Source organism: Lolium perenne, chromosome 7, assembly GCF_019359855.2.
Source record: "Lolium perenne isolate Kyuss_39 chromosome 7, Kyuss_2.0, whole genome shotgun sequence".
NCBI classification, from domain to species: Eukaryota; Viridiplantae; Streptophyta; class Magnoliopsida; order Poales; family Poaceae; genus Lolium; species Lolium perenne.
The window spans coordinates 173,953,602-173,976,149 of record NC_067250.2 but is presented as its reverse complement, the minus strand read 5'-3'; the positions used below and the strand labels follow the sequence as shown (position 1 = coordinate 173,976,149).

The 22,548-nt window shown below is 48.9% G+C and overlaps 1 protein-coding gene and 1 long non-coding RNA gene across 2 annotated transcripts; both read left to right on the top strand.

The window, feature by feature from the left end:
* The first annotated feature begins 1,607 nt into the window (after window positions 1-1,607).
* LOC127301101 (cupincin-like) lies at window positions 1,608-3,918 on the top strand. Its single transcript, XM_051331313.2, has 2 exons — window positions 1,608-1,919; window positions 3,330-3,918. Exon 2 carries the CDS (start codon window positions 3,373-3,375, stop codon window positions 3,901-3,903), a length of 531 nt encoding a protein of 176 aa, XP_051187273.1. The 5' UTR covers window positions 1,608-1,919; window positions 3,330-3,372; the 3' UTR covers window positions 3,904-3,918.
* Window positions 3,919-9,742: 5,824 nt separating this feature from the next.
* LOC127301100 (uncharacterized) lies at window positions 9,743-10,761 on the top strand. Its single transcript, XR_007851850.1, has 3 exons — window positions 9,743-9,810; window positions 10,175-10,266; window positions 10,355-10,761. It is a non-coding gene; the product is annotated as an uncharacterized lncRNA (long non-coding RNA).
* The last annotated feature ends 11,787 nt before the right edge of the window (window positions 10,762-22,548 follow it).

Here is a 22,548-nt window from a genome sequence, read left to right as displayed (position 1 = left end):
GCCATGAGAAGTTGATGCGGTCGTATTTCAATGAGAATCCGATATTTCCCGAAAGCTATTTTCGGATGAGTATCAACTTGTTCAAGCACATCGCAACGGAGGTGACCAAGTATGATCGGTTCTTTGAGCAAAGGAGAAATGCCGCCGGAGAACTTGGTCATAGCACATATCAAAAGGTGACCGCCGCCTTGCGTATGTTGGCATATGGTATACCGGCGGATCTAGTTGATGATCATTTGACCATGGGAGAGAGCACTTCTATCTTGTCTGTGAAGCGCTTTGTCGTTGCAATTGTCAGTGTCTTTGGCTCCACATACTTGAGAGCCCCCAAATGCTTAAGACACGGCAATGCTTTTGGAGATCAACGCCGACCGGGGGTTTCCCGGTATGCTTGGTTCCATTGATTGTATGCATTGGAGTTGGAAGAATTGTCCAGCGGCATGGCATGGACAATTCAAAGTGTACAAGAAGGATGCCACCATAGTCCTTGAAGCGGTCACCGATCAAGAGACTTGGATATGGCATGCATTTTTTGAAATGCCCGGGTCTTGCAATGACATCAATGTTCTTCAACGATCACCACTAATGACAAGACTTGCAATGCGGGAAGGTCCATTGGTGGAGTTTGAAGCAAAAGGCCACAAGTACAACTATGACTACTTCCTCGCAGACGGCATATATCCAAGGTTGCAAATATTTGTGAAGCCGATTATTCAACCACGAGGTAAGAAGCAACCCCAATTCCACAATGCACAAGCGGCGGCTACGAAAGATGTAGAGAGAGCATTTGAGATTTTGCAAGCCCCATTTTGCCATTGTTAGAGGACCGGCTAGATTTTGGGACCAAGAATGCCTTTGGTATATCATGACCGCTTATGTCATCATGCATAACATGATTATAGAGGATGATCGTGGAAAAGATGTGGATCATACCCACTACGAGTTGATGGGGGTTCCCGTGCAAGTGAGGAGGTCCGCACATAGGATTGCCCGGTTCATTGCCTCATACCATGCCATTCGCTGCAACGACACACATTTTTTTTTTGTGAAAAACGACACACATGATGAGCTTCAAAAAGATCTCATAGAAGAATGATGGAATTGGAATGGACAACAATAGTTGCATACTCGTTGTATTTGTTTGAAAACTATGTGTTGTATTGTCTCAAAACTATATTGTATTGTTGTATCTTGGTTTCTAAACTTGTTGTATTTGGTGTGAACAATTTTATGCACTTGTTGTATTTGTTGTGAATAATTTATTGTATTTGTATGGCATTTTATTGTGAATTTATATGGTTGTTTGATCTTGTTTGATGCATACTTGTGTTTGTTGTTTGCGTCGCGCCGCGCGCTACAAAATGGAGTATCTAACGAAGGTGCTTTTTTACCGTCCCAACGCGCGCTGCGCAAATTTCGGCCCAGCGCACCATCTATTTGCAGCGCCGTGGAAGCCTGGTTTAGCGCGCCGATTTTGAAGATGCTTTAAGGCCATTTTTTTTTTTTTTTTGGTAAAGCAGCCATTGACGCTTGGACAATAAAAATTCAGTTGAACTTCCTGGTTCTCCTTGCCTGTTTCACGACTCGCTGCCAAGTGCCCCAACCTTCTCCTACAGCAGGGCGAGGCGCAGCCGCTCCCTTGGCGTAATACTGACCTGTTTGTAGTCACTGACTAGCATGGCCCACATGGCAGCTGCAGTAGACATTTTCATTTTCTTTTTTGTTTCTGATTGTTTTGCCGCTTTTAATGGTTTGGCCACCGCTCATCGTTTCATTACTCATTTCCCCACCGAGCTATTCGAGAAGCAACGGCGGCTCGAGGGTAGTGGCGGTGGGTTGTCGGCCGGAGCCTCGCCGGAGCGCTGCAACGCCGTCTAGCTCGCCGACGAGCTCGCGCTGCCTGATTCTACCAGGTTCAGGTAAACTCCTCCACTTCTCTCTCCCCCGCTAGTCCTTTGCTTGTTTATTCCCCCTCCACGAGAGCACATCAGAAATCGAGTGATGAATCCCCAATTGTAGGAACTAGGGTTTCTAGTTGGTCATGTTTCTGATTTGTTGCTGTCGATTTCCTGGTTTCTTGAGCTATTCCGTTGTCAGTTTAGGCTGTAGAGGGGACGAGGGTGTCCTGTGCAGTTCCCGTTCGAATCCCTGAACCTGAGCGCTTAGTGCTAATGTTTGCTGGGGTAAACGCCGGCCGCCGTCGCTGTTCATAGGCTCTTCCGCTCTGCCCACGCCACAGCACGCGACGGCAAGAGCCTGCCGCTACAGCCCGCGGCGGTATGTGCCACGTGTCGACTGGGGGTGCTGCCGCCATCGAGAAGGTGGTCTTTTCTGTCAATTATACTCACAGGTGGTCTTTTTTGTCAACTTGACAAAAATTCTCTCCAAACCCACCCTGTCTCACTTAGATTCAGAGCTTTCTCTTATGTTTCGTTTTCCTTATGCTGGGTGGAGAAGTTTCAGGTTCGGCCTGAATTGTTGTTGTCCAAGTTGCAGCATATAAATGGCCTTGGGCGTGTGAGGTGCAGCACAGACTGCATGGTGTTTAGTCAAGGACATGTGGTGTGCCCTACTGAATCATCCTACGTATTGTGCATCTGCAGTGGATATAGATTTTGTGTTGCTTGGCTTTTGTAAACAGTGCGTATTTGCTTTGCACCAGCCTGCCCCTGATATGAATTGTGCCCTACTGAATCCTACGTATTGTGCATCTCTGCATATCCCTGCTTATCTAATAGACATCTTCTCCTGCATAGTAGTCTGCCTAGGCTTTTTAGTTTATGGTGTTTTTGTGATGCCGTGAGTTTTGTTTTTTGTCGCAATTCCAGTGGGAAATCTTCAGCGATAGGGGTCTCTATTCATGTAGAGGGACGGGCTGGAGATCAATTCAACTTGTATGTAGAATTGTTTTGTGTGGATCGATTTTACAAGTATCTGCCATTTTCTTTGGCTGGTCCATTTTTGCTTGCACCCAGCACCCTCGTATCTCTGTAGTTGATGGCTTACGGGTTAAGCATTTTATCTACACTTGTTTTGCTTGAATTGGCGATTGGATGCTGCTACGGCAGGTTTGGTTTTGATGTATTTTTTTCGTCGCGGCTTTTAAAGCAATTTAACGTACCAACTACATGAGTTTACATGTGTTCTGAAAATGTATTATAGGTCATGATAGCGGTATATATTTGCTGTTTCTGTCATTTTAGTTCATGCACTGTTTTCTGTCTACTTCGCTGAATAGTTGTAGCTAGTCAAATGCAACCAGGTCCTACTAGGATTTTTAAGGAATGCAGAGCGGTAACTCCTCATCTTCATATTTATATTCGTGGCAGAGGGGGTGCCGGAGGTGGATGATCACCAGCAGCATCGATTGCAATGAAGACACTGGCAGCAAGATCGCCATTGGTGGCGCTAGCCTTGTGCCTGTGCCTCCCGTTTGCGTTCGCGTCGAGGGATGTGGAAGAGGTAGGATGGAGGACAGCAGAAGGTCAGGCGGAATGGGGAAAAGGGCATTCCGGCGACGGTGGCCGGCCGTACTGCTTCGGCGAGGAAAGCTTCCGTGAGTGGTCGCGCACGCCTCTCGGCCACTTCAAGCTGCTAGAGCGGTTCGACGACAAACTGCTGCGTGGCTCCGTGGGCGACTACCGCGTGGCGTGCCTGGAGGTGGCCCCGCGCGCGGTCCTACAGCCCAGCCACTTCGACGCCGACGAGGTCTTGTACGTGAAGGAAGGCGAGGGCGTGCTGGTGCTGCTGAGGAAGGGGAGGCGGGAGTCGTTGTGCGTGAGGGAAGGTGACGTGATGGTCATCCCGGCCGGCTCCATCATGTACTTCGCTAACACGCACCGCTCCAAGTGGCTCCGCGTCGTCATGCTCCTCAACAACGCCAGCTTTGAGGTGAGCGACTGACGGGTGTTGGAATTCACCCACGAATCAATCACATCAATATAGATGAACACACACACACACGCACGCAAAATTTATCACCAAGGGTGCGTGTCACACCCTCTATTTTTCATCTCTTTATTTCTTTTCTGTTTTCTCAGTTAAAAATCTTAAGCCTGGACGCGCATATATATACACGCACAGCCAAAGGATCTAGACCTAGACTTGGACACCTAACTTAAACCTGAAACTGCTCGGACTCAAACTCTGCACGTCTCCTGAACTGACTCAATACATACAAGACTAGTACTGCTCTACTTTTAGCACTAGGACACGCACACGGAAAAGAACTAACCACTGCATGCTAGCTTTTTTTCGATAAAGGGCGCTTTCATTACTTTAGAAAAGTATTACACCCAGCCTCTGCATAACATGATGCACACAGCCGCACACACACACCAAAGTACCAGTTTTGTTACAATAGCTGAAATAACAATATGAGGACGCACGCCTAAGGCGCGGGAGGCTCTATCCGTAGATTACGCCGCCATCCATGTTGGGAAAAAATATCCTTCGCCACATCCTCCAATCGTGTAGATACCTCCATGAAGAGGTCGCGACTCTCTGCTCGTTGAAGCAAAGACCACGAACGGAGCAAAGCGGTGGACCGGTAGATAACCTGCAAACAAGAAGAGTTAATATCATGGAAAATCTTGTCATTTCTACATAGCCATAGCGACCAAATAATGGCGATCGCCCCCACCCGAATAAAAGTTTTGAACCTACGCTCCACCCCATTGAGCCAGCTACCAAAAAGATGCGCAACGCTCCGAGGTGGGTACAAGGTAGAACCTATTTGGGTTATTGACCATATAGATCTCGCAAATTGACATTGGAAAAAAAGGTGATTGATAGTCTCATCATGAAGACAAAAAACACACTTTTTACTACCTTGCCAATTACGTTTCACAAGATTATCCTTAGTAAGAATGACCCCTCTACGAAGATACCAGGCAAAGACCTTCGTCTTTAAAGGAATCTTCATACACCAGATCTTTTTGTTTTTTTCAACTGGCGTATCGGATTGAATCAACGCATTATACATAGAATCAACAGAGAATTTACCATTCTCTTTAAGATTCCATCGAACCACATCAGACCCATGCGACAACTGGACCCTCTCGAGTCGTTGAAGTAGCGTATTCCAAGATGCAAGTCTTGGCCCTATTAGGTCACGTCTGAATGCCATCGCCAATGGTGAATTTTGCATCACCGTTGCAATGGTATCAGACTTGTGGCGTACAATACTATATAAGGCTGGAATCTTGTTCGAAGGGTAGTGTTGCCTAACCACTTATCTTCCCAGAAACGTATCTGAGATCCATCCTTGATAGAGAAAGATGTATATGGGAAGAAGAATTTCTTCGTCGCCATAAGTCCAGCCCAGAAGTGTGAGTCACCAGGTTTCCAGAAGACCTGGGACAAGGCCTTCGAGCCTACATACTTTCTTTTGAGAATTGTTTGCCATATACCTTCTTCTGAAAGAAGCTTGAATAACCATTTTCCAAGGAGGGCTCGGTTCTTGACGTGAAGATCATGAATCCCAAGTCCTCCCTGGTCTTTTGGACGGCAAACTACATTCCATTTAGCCAATCGATATTTCTTTTTCTCACTATCTCCTTGCCAAAAGAACCTAGATCGGAAATAATCCAATCATTTCAAGACCCCTTTAGGCAACTGGAAGAAGGAAATCATATACAGTACCATATTGCTTAGTACTGAGTTAATGAGAACCAATCGACCACCTAGAGATAGTAACTTTCCTTTCCAACTCGATAAGCGTTTCTGAAGTCTTTCCTCGACATGTTTCCATTCAGCTAAAGTGAGACGCCGATAATGAATCGGGATTCCCAGATAACTGATAGGAAACTGACCCATCCCGCGACCAAAAGTTCAGCATACGAGGCGGCCTCATCTTGGGCTTCGCCGAAACAAAACAATTCACTTTTATGGAAGTTAATTTTAAGACCTGAAAGCTTCTCAAAAGCTGAAAGGATCAACTTAAGATTTTTAGCCTTTTCAAGATTGTGTTCCATAAAAAGAATTGTGTCATCAGCGTATTGAAGGATAGACAATCCACCATCAACAAGATGTGGCACTACCCCCTCAATAAGACCATCCACCTTTGCGCGCTCGATAATAATAGCAAGCATATCCGCTACTATGTTGAATAACATAGGAGATAATGGATCGCCTTGCCGTAATCCCTTTTTCGTTTGGAAGTAATTGCCCACATCATCGTTGACTTTGATAGCAACACTTCCACCGAAAATGAAATTATGAATTAAAGAACGCCACTCATCAGAAAAACCTTTCATCCTGAGTGTCTGTTGGAGGAAAGACCATTTGACTTTGTCATAAGCCTTTTCAAAATCAATTTTTAGAATAACTCCATTCAACTTTTTCCGATGTAGCTCATGCACTGTTTCATGCAAAGTTACTACCCCATCCAGGATATTTCTACCTTGCATGAAGGCCGTCTGAGACGGTCGCACAACATGATCAGCAACCGAGTTAAGTCTTAAAGTTGCGGTTTTTGTGAAAATCTTAAAGCTCACGTTAAGTAGGCAGATAGGACGGTATTGTTGAATCCGTTCTGCTTCCATAACCTTTGGCAATAAGATTATCTCACCGAAATTTAGACGGAACAATTCGATTGATCTTCGTGTAATGCGTAAAACAAAGCTAGAAGGTCCATCTTGATTGTGTCCCGAAATTTTGATAAAATTCTGTGGGAAACCATCTGGTCCTGGTGCTTTATTATGCTCCATTAAGAAAACCGCCTTTTCACTTCCTCCTCGTAATAAGGAGCCGTAAGAAAGGCGTTTTCCTCCACGGATACTTGGGGAATATCCTGAATTCTGGATTCTTCCAGAGTGAAAGTTCCTTCTTCTGGTTCCCCAAAAAGATCCTTATAATAATTAGTGATGTAGGATTTGAGTTGTTCATGCCCAACAATCGTACCCTCATCCTGAACAAGAGAGTGAATAAGTTTCTTCCTATGTCTGCCATTAGCGACAGAATGGAAGTATCTTGTGTTCGAGTCTCCTTCCAGGATAAATTGTACCTTTGATCGTTGATACCATTTCAGCTCCTCTTCTCTCAACATGGAGGCCATCTCGCGCATTATATTGACTCTTAAGTTCAATTTCTTGCGTTGATAGCAACCGTGTCTCGGCAAGAGCTTCCGGATCATCAATCAATGTTGTCAAGCGTAACTTCTCAGATTTTAAAATCCCTGCTACATGTCTTGCCCAGCCACCAAGGTGTTTCGCAGAGCGAATTTTATTATTCCACCTTTGTATGGGGCTAATGCCGACAACAGGTCTCTCCCATACTCGCTTAACCATATCCGAAAAGCCATCACGTTGTAACCAGCCCAGTTCAAATTTGAATTGGCTTTTACTTTGTGTTCTAGGTGTTCCGGTCGTTAATAGTATGGGTGCATGATCCGACAAACCTACAATGCGAGGAAGAGCGCGTACACTGACCATAGGAAATTTTAATTCCCAATCAGGATCCATCAGTACGCGATCAAGTTTCTCATATGTAGGCTCGGGAAGATTATTCGCCCAAGTGAACTGTCGACCAACCATCTCTACCTCTCTCAAATCCAGACTGTCAATGACAGCATTGAATAAGAAAGGCCAATGGCTATCGAAGCGACCCCTGCTCTTCTCGTGAGAAAACCTTAGCAAATTAAAATCCCCCCCTATGATTATAGGATACGGATTATCTTTCGCAAGGTTAACCAATTCACGTAGAAAGGCAGCCTTGAACTCATCTTGGGCGGCACCATACACCGCGACTAGACTCCATATGAAGTTGTCGGCCTTGTTGCGGATGTGGAGTTTTATATGAAAATCTCCTTCCGAACAAGCCAACACTTCCATAGTAGAAGTCCTGACGCCCAGTAAAATGCCACCCGAGCGTCCACGAGGAGGACGAGAGAACCATGAGAAGTCAACCCCACCAGAGATGCGGTTTAAAAGACTCCCAGAGAAATCTCGTTTCCCGGTCTCGAAAATACCCACAAAATCTAAACAATGATCTGTTATACAATCCGCGATATGTAAATGTTTAGCCAAGTCTTTAAGATCTCTGCTATTCGAGAACATACCATTCATTGCACAACCATTGTAGATTTTGTGGATTTAACCTTAGAAGAAAAATTAGATTTCTTAGAAGCAGATTTAGCTTTGGATTTCCGACTAGATGCTTTAAGATCATAAACAGAACTTAGCATCATCTCATCCAAATCTACCTCCGCTACCTCTCCGACTAGATGAGTAAGAAGCTGACCATCTAATGTGGCACTCAGCTCTTCCTCATCCTGTGTAGAGAATTCCGACTTAGCTGAAACTTTGGATTTGACCTTTAATCTGTCAAATTCCATATGTCTCAAAGCTGTAGCCGAAATGGATATATCATTTTTATTAGATCCTAATCTGACCCCTACACTAGCAAGTTTAGACGATATCACATTATCCGAAAAAGGTAAAAAAGATTTGGAACTTGATTTCATACCACATGGGTCGAGATTTATCGCCGCCTTGCGACGCATAGCCTTCGTCATGGTATCTTCATCCGTCGCCTTCGCCCCATCAGCTTCCATAGCATGGCGTGAGCTACGCCTATGGATGGCCGGTGGCTGTTGTCGTGGAGGAACCACCGACTTGGGCGATGGGGGCGGCGAGGCCGCAGCTGAAGACGCACTTGAAGACATCTCGGATGCCGCCGATGAACATGGCGACATGTAAGCATGAGACTTGGCCCCGTCCGCCGTACTTGGCCCCGTCCGCCGTGGCCGACACTGCATCGCCAACAGGTACTGACTCTGGAGCGAAGGAGGCCAGTGTTGCTGCAGGACCCTCCCGCTCCATCGTCAGTTGTACAAGCGGCTCACCGTGGCCACCACTCTGGGGAGAGAGCGTCGAAGTAGACACCCCAGCAGTGGCAGCAGCCAGCTCCCGTCCCACGTCCAAGGACACAATGCGTGATGGACTGCTAGCAGCCAATGATGATGCAGGTGCTAGGTTGGAGTCCAGAACGGACCCAACAGCGACAGGACCCGAACCATCCTGAAGCAAACTAGCTGAAGACTTGGGCACGCTGCTGGCCACTTCAGCCAACGCTGATACATTTTCCACTTGAGGTACTGCATGCATGCATTGATCAACACCCACTCCACGTGAATAGTCTTGAGGCTGCACGGTGCTGTTGTCCAACATGTTGAGATCGGATGCGATCGGTAGCAACAGAGAACTCACCGGCGATGAAGCAACAATAGGCGAAACTTGTGCAATCAGACCAGGAGACCTAATCCGTGCCGCCTCGACAATTTCTTTTGCACGTGGTGTTTTCGGAAAGGGGTTAAAAGGAGTTACGGCGACCAACACATTTGAAGGCACGTTTGCTGCCACTGTTTTTGCCTGGGTATCCCCTGCACTAGTTGTGGCATCAACCTCCATATGCACAGTATGAGACTCTACATGGCGGCTAGTGTTCGGCGAACAGGGGATTCCGTGGGGTATTCCTGGCGGGCGGGAACAGCCTGCTGAAGCGGCTGGACGCGCCGGCCATGGCGATCGTGTTCGGCGAACAGGGGAGGAAGGGGGCGGACAGGGTCATCGGTGCGCAGACAGAGTCCGTGTTCCTACACGGTCCGCAGCAGCAGAGCCGCGGCGGCGTCTCCGACATGTGAGTGATAGTGCGACGATCTAGAGCGAGGTTTTGTGCGCAGCGCGCATGCAGTTCGATCAGGTAGCCGCGGGAATAAGTACAGCTGGCACGTACCCGCCGGCCGCCGAGCCAGCTGAGAAGATGCTAAGTACTGTATGTATGAGCAGGAAGTATATTGCTACTGAAACGGTATTGATTTTGCTTTCATGTGTTCCTTCATAGCGTTTAGTTTCAGAAAACAAATTAACAGGATGCGTTGAACCAAAGTCGTACCCTGGTTAACAAACAAAATGTTCTCTTTTTTATGATTCTGGGCATTTAACTTGTAATAGTGATATGACTGTGAAAAGGAATGTCAACATTATTCCTGGAGTTAGTTGTGTTATCACGTGTATATTCAGATAGTAGCTCTCTGTTGAGAGTTACTGTTTATCATAGGGACACACATCAATGAATGAATATTTAAATTGTGTTATTGTTCAGAAATAAATTGCACTTGCAGTTTCTTGTATGATATATGGTTAACTCAGTTTACACATTTACAATGTTTCAGGTGGAGCTAAAGGAAGGCCTTCTGGAACAATTTTTTTCATGAAATGGAACCCTTTATAGGCAAACAAGGACTGCCAGTTTGCCTAAACAGAGGTTTGTAGCTCCCTTACACTTACACAGCTCTTTGAAGCTACCGAGCAAAATGGCTGGATTTACTAAAGTTCCATCATTGTTGGTGCAGGTGTTGTTGAATTAATTGCTGACCATGTAGTTTGTGAAGAAGGGAAGCCTTTCACCAGAAGCAGCACACACTCTGGTATGTATAAAACATCATGCATTATTACCTGAATATTTTTAAAGTGATAGACGATAGTGGTATCCTGTGATCAAGTTATGAGAAGCCGAAAGTCTTACTCTTACACTTGATTAGGGTGTTCAAGACATCTGGTACCATTTTTGCTCGTAAGTGTAGAACTGTGGAAGTATACATGTATGTTTTGTGGTAAGGGCATCTTCATCAGCCCGAAGCAAATGGATCAAGGGTTCCTTTGATTCATAGGATAACGAAAGTATAGAAATAAAAAAGCATGGGATTGGGATGTCATATCTCTTTGAATCATATCAGAAAATGAAGCGTGTTTGATTGTAGCAGCGAAGAAATATTTCATGATGTATGACCTAATTTTTTGTATAGGATTTACACTATAAGACTCTTATAGGATTTATTCCTATAGGATATGTTTGTATCAGTTAAACAACAAGTGTATGAAAATTTTCTATGAATCTAAATCCTACACAATTTTTATGCAAATCCTATGAATCAAAGGAGCCCCAAACATGTCCATTTCGGTCCGCATGGGTAAGACCTGGCTCGATGCAAAGTGACCTATTGGGTTGGGAATGTGTTGAGTGACCTATTGGGTTGGGAATGCGTCGGTGGACACAACACGGACGTGACGAGTGTCCCCCTTAACTAGCCATCTAAAAAGCACTAGCACGAAATGTCTTTGCACCATCATGTTAGCCTTCGATCGCACGCCCATCGATCTAAAAAGGGCCCACCTTCTTTTTCTTTAAGCTTCTTCCTCCATGAAACCTGCTGCCCCCACCTCCTGTTCGAATCCCGTGGCCGCGCCGACCCGCCGCCCCTTGACGAACAACCACGCCGCCCACCCCTCGCTAGGCCATCGCGCCGCATTACCGCACTTCGCACAGACCCGCCCCCCCTCGCCCAAGGCAGCGCCGCACAACCCTTGCCCATGCCGACGCGCAACGCTGCTGGCTGAACGCACCTTGTCTAGCCCGCTGCACTAGCCTACCCTCGTTGACAGGAAGTCAGGCGGCAGCGGTGTAGACTCTCTCTACGTGACGACAAACGTGGGGATGGCCAGAATCAACCATCGACGGTGGCAGCGGCGACGAGGAAAGGAGGCTTCCGAGCTAAATATTCCGTCCGCCAACCTTTTTGGAGCGATGCAGGGGAATCTAGTCTGCGTATATGCAATATTTCGAGAAGCGATGCGGGTTTGATGGATTTTTTTTTTTGGAGGCCAGCTATTTTTCCGGTATCTGCATGGGATTTTTTTTTTAACCCGGTACCGCAAACTTGCGGTTATTTTTTGGTTTGCTCTGAATAGGTTATCTGCTAGACCATGAAACAAAAAAGGAAATTCTTGCAAGCACGAGTGTACATATCAGCAGCAAGAGCCAAAGAAAAACGCACGAATTGAGAAAAAAGAAATAACGATGTCGGGCCCAGCATAACCCGCGTCAACGCGGCCCAGATCTGAATCCCGCGTAAACTCTACGCAGTCTGAGTTCGAGTTCGAGTTCATGTCGGAGACGGAGCACCTTCCGGTGGATTTAAGCCCGCGATTCGCCCGCCGGATCGAAACCCTAGCTCCCCCCTCCCTCGATCTCGATCTGATCCAGCTCTCGACAAACCCTAGCTTCTCAGCGCTCCGTTTCCCGGTGATCAGCTCGAGTAAAATACATGTCGCGTACCTAACCACGCCAGCCTTGCCCGCCTCCATCACCGTACTAATTGAATACGGCTGGCTGTCCCATCGACGGTCACCATGTGTTGCCGCGTGGTGTATTCTGGCCGGAGGCGCGCACCGGGTCCCACTATCAGTCGCTGAGGGGCGTTGCGTGGCCGTTTTCTTGCAGAGAAGCCCCTGAATTAATTTGCAATAACTGCTTCATCCCCCACCGCACATATGTATGCTTCTTCCCCATAGTGATCGCACCTCTGTTGCGATTATTCCGAGGTGGTTGCGGGAGAGGAAGAGACGTCGGCCTCGCTGTCGTTGCACTTGGAGAGAGCGAGTCGTCGACGGTGTCAATAGGCATGCGGGTGTCGAGGGGCTTGTGCGCCGTCAGCGATGGCTCCGCGGCGGCGGCCCGAGGGTGATCCTCCCCGAGTTTACGGTGAATTTTCGAGTCTTTTCGGCATAGCCTTCACCTCTCTCTCGGAAATGTTTGCCTTTTCTAGTCTAGGGTTGTTTAGATGGTCGAATCTGAACAGTTGAGTCCATATTTATGCTGAAATTTAGCGTCGGTTTGTGGATGCTTTGATCGATTTTTGGGTAGGGTTTTACGCAGAGGTTAAGGATTGATTATGGTTAGAGTTTGCGCCATATGCCGTTAGTTGGTTTCACTAGTTTTGAATCAACTAATCTAGCAACTTTGAGCAGGGTTTCGGGTCGTCTAGTTCTGCAAGATTTCTGAAAGTCCTGACTAGTTTCAGCTCCAAAAAATGTAGCATTTTTGTGTATTCTGTGGATAGATGGTTGAATCGTTTTATGCATTGTTGTTGCAGGTCCTGGTACCAATAATTTCTCAGTAGGAATGTCATGGAGGTTTATTTGTTGGGAATGGTATTAACAGGAGCTATGTCGATGGATCAAGGGATTGGGATGATGTAGTTGAATTTCCCGTGGTTGATCTTCCTCCAGCTGTTAGCCATGCAAAGCCCATATCTCTAGATGATGAAGAAGGAGTAGTGGACGATCCCCCTGTCCCTCTTTTAGTTATTTTTGAGATAGAAGAAGAAGTGAGATCTAGGGAGGAAGAAGTAACCACAGGAAGGGATGGTATGAAAACCAGAAGCAACCATAAGATTGTGAGAGAACAAAAAGAAGTTGATGAAGAGGATGAAGAAGCAAACATTGGTGAAGAGGATGCATACTTCAACATGCATGATTCTGACTATGAGATCAGTGATGCTGATGATGATCTCTTTGTCAACCATGTTGATGAAGATGAAGAAGAGGTCAAGAAACATAGTGCACATGGTAAAGAAAAGCTGGAATAAGAAGATGAGTCAGAGCTTGATGATCTATGGGCCCCTGACTCAGAAGATGAGAAGGTCAAGGTAAGGTTCAAGACATTCAAAGAGAAAGATTTGAAAGATCCCAAGTTCAAAGTTGGTCAAATGTTTGAGATTGACATGCTAAGGAAAGCAATCACAGAGTACAATTGCTTACAAAGAAGATCTATCAAGATGTCAATAAATGACAAGAGAAGGCTGTGTGCTAAGTGTTCAGGAGCAGATGACTGTCCATTTTATTTGTGGGCATCTTACAATAAATCCATAGATTCTTGGATGATCAAGAAGTTCAATGAGAAGCACACATGCAACAGGAAACTTAAAGTTAGTGTATTTACTACTAACTTTGTTGCAGACAGTATTTGGAAAGTTTCAGAGCTGATCAAGACATGAACTTGAAGAATTTTTCAAGAGTGGTTCAGAAGCAATGGCACATGACACCTGGTAGGAGCAAGATGCGGAGAGCCAGGAGACTTGCTATGAAGACAATTTATGGTGATAAAGAAGAACAATACAAGCTTCTTTGGGACTATGGTAATGAAATTAGAAGGAGTAACCCTGGCTCTTCTTTCTTTCTAACATGCAATGCAAGTGGTAGATTCAGTAGATGCTAAATGAGTCTAGATGCTTGCAAAAGAGGGTTTTTACAAGGTTGTAGGCCAATTATATTTATGGGTGGATGTTTCATCAAGATAAGATACAAAGGCCAATTGCTTGCTGATGTAGGTATAGATTCAAATGACTGTATCTTTCCTATTGCAATTTCTGCTGTAGAGGTGGAAGACACAACAAACTGGACATGGTTTCTTCAAAGTTTGAAGAATGACCTGGGTATAGTCAGCTCCATGGACACTGACGTCAGACAAGCAGAAAGGCCTCACTAATGCAGTGAAGGACCAATTCCCTGAATCTGAACACAGGTTTTGTGTGAGGCATATGTGGCAAAATTTCCAGCAAGTTTTCAGGAGTGATGCTCTTAAGAATGCTTTATGGACTTTAGCTAGAAGCATTACTGTAGCCAAGTATGAGAGGAGCATGGAATACATGAAAGCACTGAACCCTGATGCTCATGCTTTGGTTGACAAGTTGGACCCTAAAACCTGGGTTAGGGCATTCCAAAGTGACCTTCCTAAATGTGGCATATTGTTGAACAACAACTGTGAAGTTTTCAACAAGTAAGATGTTCTTATCTCGTTTTCCTTATATAATGTGCTTATCTTGCTTCCTTTATCTGATGTGCTTATCTTGCTTCCTTATCTGATGTGCTTAGGTACATTTTAGAAGCAAGGGAGTTGCCTGTCCTTAGTATGTTTTACAGAGTCAAAAATCAAATGATAACTAGGCATTACAGTAAAGGGAAAGAGGCGGCTGTGATGACTGGAATTCTTACACCCAAGATCAAGAAGAAGCTGGACAAAAACATAGAGTTAGCTAACAATAGCTTTGCTGAAGGAGCTGGTGATGGGCTACTTAAACTGAGTGAAGTGGTTTGCTCAACTCCGACAAACTACATTGTGGATCTCAAGAGCAGAAACATGTACTTGCAAGAGGTGAGAGAAGAGTGGCATTCCATGCCCACATGCCATCTCATGCATCAGACATGATGAGAAAGATCCAGTGACGGCGAGCGACGCGATGTGCTCGAGTGCTGTGTTGGCGGCGGCGAGGTGCCCGGCGGCGGCCGCAGTCGCGCAATTGAGGATGAGGTGGACGGGGCAGAGGTCGCGTTCGTCGGACCGGGCTTCTCGTGCGCCGCGGCCACCCGGCGCGAGCCCATGGCCGCATCTTCTCGCGCGGCGTGGCCTGTCGATACCAGCCCATGGAGGCCTCCTCTTCGCGCTTTTTGGCGGCGCCCTCACCGATGCATGGTCTCCGGCGGCCTCTCCGCACTCCTCTCTGGCACGGCGTTCCGGCGAGGCACCATGTTTGTTTCTTTTTTTCGCGAGTACGCCAAAGGCGTACCATATCTTTATAGAAGGCAGAGATTTGAGTACAAGAACCCGCTACCACAAGTAGCACACACACCACACCGACTAGTCCGAAGACAGCCACCACCGACAAAACAACGACAACACGAAGAACCCTACCCTAAGCTAAAACCACAAAGCCGCGTCTCGACCGATGCTAGACACCTCCGAAGAACAACAACTCCAAAAGGGCTCTCCTTGTCAACGCGCCAAGAAAAGGGGAGATGGCGGAACTAGAACAGCCCAAAGAAGACAACGTCTTGGGGATGACAGCAATGGCGTGCATTGCGCCCTTGCAGCCAGCCTCGGACAGCGGCGAACACCGGAGGAAAGCACCAGGACCTCCCTGCCATGTCTCCAAACGCGAAGCTCCCAACAGAGGAACGACGTCGAGAACGCCGCCATCGCGCCGATCCAAAGGATCTAGGCTTTCGCCCAGAGACATCAACGTAGTGCAACTCCTAGTGCCAAAAGTTGCAGCCACTCTGTCAGATTAGAAACACTCAACATCAAAATCCGAACTTGGGTGAACATGCATTAGAGCTTGAGCTAGAGCCTGGGATTGAATCAATCAAATGGAATAAAATTCAAAAATGCATCACACAGAAACAAGATTTATTGCGTACCCCATGGTTTTTGCACTTGTAGAATACCCAGCCATTGTGGTCGTCGGTGCCAGAGACGTACTGCTTCACGGCGAGGCCGCATCCATGGCAGGGAACCCGGGGGATGTAGGGCGCACGGCGGCGGAACAGAGAAGAGCGGACCGAGCTTGACGCAGACATCGCGGCCACCAATGACGACCGACGGTGAGAAAATCTCTAAGCTGGCGAAATCTGGGGCTAGGGTTCTGCGTTCAAGAGAGGGGAATTGCAAACAGAAATGGAGATATACGGTTAGTTGCGTCGGTTCCCCTCAGCCTTCTACATTCTTCGATGTAACGCCCCTCCAGCGACTGACAGTGGGACCCGATGCGCGCCTCCGGCCAGAATACACCGCGGCAACACGTGGTGACCGTCGATGGGCCAGCCAGCCGTATTCAATTACCGTATTTCACGTATTAATTCTTGAGTACGGTGATAGAGACGGGCAAGGCTGCCGAGTTTAGGTACGCGCCATGTATTTTACTCCATCAGTTCTGATGCCGTGGCCAACATATTCATATCGCTGGTTGGGACCTCGATAAGACAAGGAAGGGGTTGGACCCCTTCGATCTTGTCGCGCCATGGGCATGCTAATCACGATATAGCTTCACAGGGTGGTTGTTTCTAAACCGGGAGTAATTTAAAAAGAGAAAAATAAACAATTAGGTATGTTTGATTTGTAGGATAGGAAAAACATATGAATAAAAATATGTAGGATTCCATGTTAGCCCATTTTTTTTTTGAGAAACACAATACAAACGCAGACGATCACATACATGCGCATACACTCATCCCTATCCCTATGAGTACCTTCGGAAGACTGAGCCGGCCGATCGGATTTTGAAATTGACGAAGTCACCACAGGCGCCTCGCTGTCGATGGGAACGTCGCCTCCCACTGAAAGAATATTCCGCCTTTATGAGACGCACAGATGTCAAACCTGAGGTTTGAATTCTGGTGGGCTGGGGGTACAACCACCCTCCTAACCACCCAAGCTCAGGTTGGTTCTCAATGTCAGCCCACTTTAATCCCATATGAATTCATATAAACCAAAATTTGTTTGACTCCACCGTATGAAAAGTAAAGAATTCTAAAAAAAAAGAGAGGTATGAGTGGAGGTTAGATTTCATGTAAAATCTAGTGCAAAGGGTTTCTTAGAAAAAATTCCTATGAAAATCAATCCTAAAAATCAAGCAACCATCGTAGAAAAATTCTATATAGGATTTAATCCGACAAATTTCATATGAATATACTTCAAACCAAATATGAGACTCACGTTTTTGTATGGAAGGCGAGGAGGCCAGTTGGCAGGAAAGTGTTGCTCCAGTGTTTGCTATTTCGGCTTCAGATGCTTCTTCTTCAGCCGGTGTGGGGTGAAGAGAAGCAGACCGTGCGGGCAGCTCACCATCAGCTGGATCAGCTTCTTGATTAGAGGTAGATGGGAATAAAGCCTCTTAATTTATTGGAGGTGATCTCCTTAGTTGTTCCTCAGTATATAGCTCTGGAGCAGGAGCAGAGGGTGGTGGCAATCCAGAAGAGGGGTCTACTGCGGTTTCCCTTTCTTGTGACTCAGTAGTTCCTTCAGATTGTGCATTTGACTCATGTGCATTGACCTCCTCATGAGTATCTAGCTCATTTGCTGGCAAGATACCCTCGCATTACCGGCTTCCCGGCATACTGGCAAGTTTACTTGACTCACCCATTCTTGAGACTGGCCTGGCCACTACTTTGTTTGATTTCCTTGTCACTGTAGTAAGCAAGCGGCACCTATTGATCTACTTCCCTCTAGCATCACTCATCCTTACGGCACTAGTCCATCCATCCCTCGACCGAAGAGAGTCTTCCTCCTCACGGAACTAGGGTTTGGTTTCATAGACAAGACTTTCGAGCGCACATCCAACAGACATGACCAAGGTTTCTTGCTTGCTTTGTGATGAAGGGCACAATCACGCACCCTTTGATCACACATGGTTTTGTTCCTCGGAAACATTTGCGATATGCCATTAGGGCATCTCCAACGCGGCGACCCATCCCGCGCCCGCGCGTCCGGATGGGTCCAGCCGGACAAAAACGCGGCCCAACGCGGCGACGCACCGTAAATGCGGATGGCTGCGGCGTCCGGAACGACGCAAACCTGGCCCAAATCTGGGCCAGGTTTGCGTGGTCGCGGATGGCACGCGGCGTCCTCGCGTGTCCGCCTGGTTCGCGTGGCTGGCCCAGCTGTCGGTGCCCCAGTCCTATTAAATGTGGACTGGGGGAGGGGGACTGTCCCTATCCAGTCCCCACTCTCCACTCCGGCCACACGCACGCGCGACCTCGAGCTTCCGCGCCGCCATGGCCCCGAAGCGGGAGTTCCTCCCGTCCGCGAACGACCACGAGGCCGGCAGCAGCCGACGAATCGCGCCGGCGGCGTTCGACATGGGGCCGCCGGCTCCTCCCAGCCGCGACCGGATCTACGTCACCGTAGCGGTGGCGCAGATGTTCTGGGACGCCGGCGTCCCCATGCCATGGGGGGACGTGCACCTCCCCCACGGCTGGCACCTGAGCCCAGATCGGGTTCTGGTGCCGCCCATCCCGGGCTCCGGCCGCGCCCGCATCGCGCAGATCCCGGCGGACCTCCAGGAGCACCCCGCGTACGCCGACACCACGACGCGCGCCGGCGCACGTGCTTCACGTCCGCGACGGCGCGGCCTCGCGCGCAGCCGCGCACGCCTCGCAAGGCGGGCTGGCCGCGCCCGGCGGCCTCTACATCGACGATGCCGCGGCGGCGCCACCCCAGCCCCGGCCGCGGCCCGAGCCCCAGGAGGAGGACGACCCCGAGCTGCGGTGGCGCTCGCGGCGTCCCGCGAGCAGCGCGACCTCGAGGAGGCGGCCAAATGGCCGCACCTCGCGGAGACGCCGCGCACCTCCGCGGCGGAGGAGATGGCCGGGAAGGCCCAGGAGACGCCCGAGCGGAGGCGTGGGCCTTCCTCGAGATGGCTCGCCGGGCCGCGCTCGAGGCGGAGGCGGCGCTCCGGCGGAGGAGGAGCGCCGGGCCGCGCTCCGGCAGAGGCGGAGGCTGCAGGCCGCAGCGGAGAAGCGGCTCGGAAGGAGTCCGCGCGGAGGGCACGGCTGCGCAGGCCGGTGAGACCTCCAGACCCGCGCTCCGGCTGGGAAAGGGCGCAGTGATCGCCCTGGCCGGAGTCCCCGGCGCCCTCCGACGTGTCCAGCCGGAACAGCGCGTCGCCGCCAAGGGGCGTCGTCCTCATCGACGGCGACGACGACGAGTACTACTGGGAGTAGTACTGCCGGCGGCCACCGTGCTCGCAAACCCTGGCTAGGGTTTGTTTTTTTTAGGTTAAAGCCCATATAGGGCTTTCTTTTGTGTAAAAATTGCCCAAAATAGGGCTAAGTTTAATGAACCACTAGTTAATATTTATTTTTTGTTGTTTTCCTTTTCATTTTTATTACATTTTGCGCTACGTCCACGCGTTGGGCGCAGCGTGCGACCCAAACAGATACGCGAACGCGGCCCGCTGTCCGGGTGTCCGCTCGGCCCACCCAAACGGTCCAAAACGGACGGTCCAGCGCGTCCGTTTGGGTCTCTCGTTTGGAGATGCCCTTATGCCCTAACAAGTAAAAATACTCACGGTTGCGCCATCCCTATTCGCCGCTCATTGCGGGAGCGATTCGCTCCCGCTTAAGCGACGGATAGGACGGGCCGGCCCATTAGCGTCTAGCATGTACGGTTTTTCCTTCTGTTGTCTAGTTTTTTGGGATTTTTTCGGTTTTGCAGGTTTCTTTTGGTTTTTGCTGCGTTGGTTTTCATGATGACGATTTTTTTCAGATTTTTTTATTCTGAATTAAAATGTTCATATTATAAATTTGTTCAAATTCGAAATTTGTTCAAATTTGAAATTTGTTCAAATTCGAAATTTGTTCAAATTTGAAATTTGTTCAATTTCGAAATTTGTTCAAATATAAATTTTGTTCGACATGAAATTCTTTGTTTTTTAAATTTTTCGGTTTTTAATTTGTTCGATTTTGAATTTTGTTCTGTTTTCATTTTTGTTCAGATTTTTAAATCTAAACTGAACAAAAAAAAAGCTTAAACGGGCCGAGCCCGTAGCTGCTATTGATTGCGCCGGCCTGAGCGGGGACGATCGTCCGCTCCGCTTAAGGCGGCCAATAGGCGCTATTCCCCGCTCAGTGCGGGAGCGATTCGCTCCCGCCTGAAGCGGCGGCCGCGGTGGGCCAGCCCATTAGCGCCTAGTATGTACTGGGGTCTTCTTAGTTTTCCGGTTTTTTCCCGGTTTTCTCAGGTTTCTTTGCGGTTTTTGTTATTTTCTGTGGTTTTTGCTGACTTTAAATTTTGTTCAGATTTTTTTTGGTTCTGCTTAAAAAAATGTTCAAATTATAAATTTGTTCAAATTTGAAAATTGTTCAAATTTGAAAATTGTTCAAATTTGAAAATTATTCAAATAAGAAAAATGTTCAAATTTGGATTTTGTTCAGTTCGAAAATTGTTCGGTTTTGAGTTTTGCTCGATTTTGAATTTTGTTCTGTTTTGAATTTTGTTCAGATTTTAGAAAACTGGAGAAGCAGCGTGTGACTCAGCTTTCACGCACAAGCGACCGGATAAATGGGCCTGGTCCAGCGGAGCTTCTTTCAGGCGGGACCGAGTCCATCCCGCTTAAGGCGTGAAATAGGAGCACCCGTTGAATTCATACATATAGCCGTTTGCGATCCTTCACACATGTTTCAGTGTTTCACTAGAAAAGCTCTTGTATGCGATGTGTTGGTCATCGCACATGGGTGGAGCACATTCCCGGTGGAGCCGCTCACGCCGGACGAGCACAACGATGGGATTTTAGGGCATCTCCAGCGGCGCGACGCAAACGGACGCTGAACGACGGTTTGTGTCCGCCGTGATCGAAAATACGTCTGGCACCACCTCCAGCGGGGCGATGCAAAGTGACCGGACCGTCCGCGGAGACGCAAACCTGGCCCAAATATGCACCAGGTTTGCGTCTCTGCGGACGCTGCGCGGACTCGCAAAGTGTCCGCTCGGTCCTCGCACGGGCCCGCCTGGTAGCGGCACAACTGCTTCGTCTTCCGCGGCATTACTTCCGGGCGGCGCGCTGCAGCCTTTGCAGAGCCGCGTCAATGGCGTGCCTCGGCTTCCGCAAGCGTGCGCAGCTAGTAGGCGTTGCACTGGCAGGCCATTGAAGGCGAGATGGCGTCGGAGCCTCTTAAAAGGACGCTGTCGGCGCCCATTTCCCCGACCAAAACCATTGCCAAATCCCACAGTATCCACCACACCGACGCCATGGGGAAGAAATGTTGGCCGTTCCGGAACACGAAGAACGACCAGGAGGCTAGCGGCTCGCGTTCCGGCAAGAAGGCACGCGTCGGCCGGTACGTCCGCGTCGACCTCGCGCGGCAGCTATGGGAGGAAAACCGGCCGGTACCATGGCCAGACGCGAACTTGCCGGGAGGGGGCTGGTACCTGAACTCGCGGCGCGTGCCGGTCCCCCCGTGCCGCGCGAGGGCCGAGAGCGGCGGGACGAGGTGCACCGCCGCCGAGCGATCTTGCCGCCGGATCTGCGGGAGGATCCGGCGTACGGGCTAAATTCCTACAACTGGATTTCCTTCGGGACGTGGCAGTTCGACGCGCGGTGCCGCGCTGCCTACCTCGCCGACGTAGACTAATTCGAGCGCGAGATCGCTGCCGAAGAAGAAGAGAACGACCAGGAGGACGCGGACGAGGACGGCAACGAGAACGAGGACGCGCACGAGGACGTGACCATGGCGCAGTACGACCACGACGACGGCGGGCCGGCATGGGATCCGGAGACCCAGCCGCCGGACATTTCCGAGGAGGAGGCCATTGACATGGCACTAGCCAACATCGAGCAGGACGAGCTCAACGAGCTCGCTTTGTGGGACGGGCTGGCAATCCAGCTCTGCGAGTCAGCGCTCGCGCAGGGGAGGCCGGCGACTCCTCCGGCCACGCCGACGCGTTCCAACCTCCGCGCTCCGTCTGCTGCTCCAGCGTGGGATCCCTAGCCACAACCTCCTACCCGTGCGGCGGTACCTCCTCCACCGCCAGCGTACGAGCTTCCATGGCCGATGCCGCAGCTGATTGACCACGTCAGCCAGTAGACAGCACGTATTAGCACGTCTTTCTGGCTTTTTATGTTTTTTTTTCATGTAAATTATGGCCTATGAATGAAAAAAAATGTGTCGTGCCGCTGGAGCCACCCGACGCAAACGGACGCCCGGACGATTTCGACCATTAGGCCGACGCAAACGGACACGACACGTCCGTTTGGACGTCTGAAACGCGTCGCGCCGCTGGAGATGCCCTTAGCATAGGTGATGGCTGGTGGACGTACGTGCCCCAGGCATTAATTTGACCCATAAGCGTGGTCAGTTCACGTTTTAGTCTGACACAGACCAGGTCAGCATGCTGCGCGCCATTCAGATCTGACCTGCCATGCCTTCCCTTCCA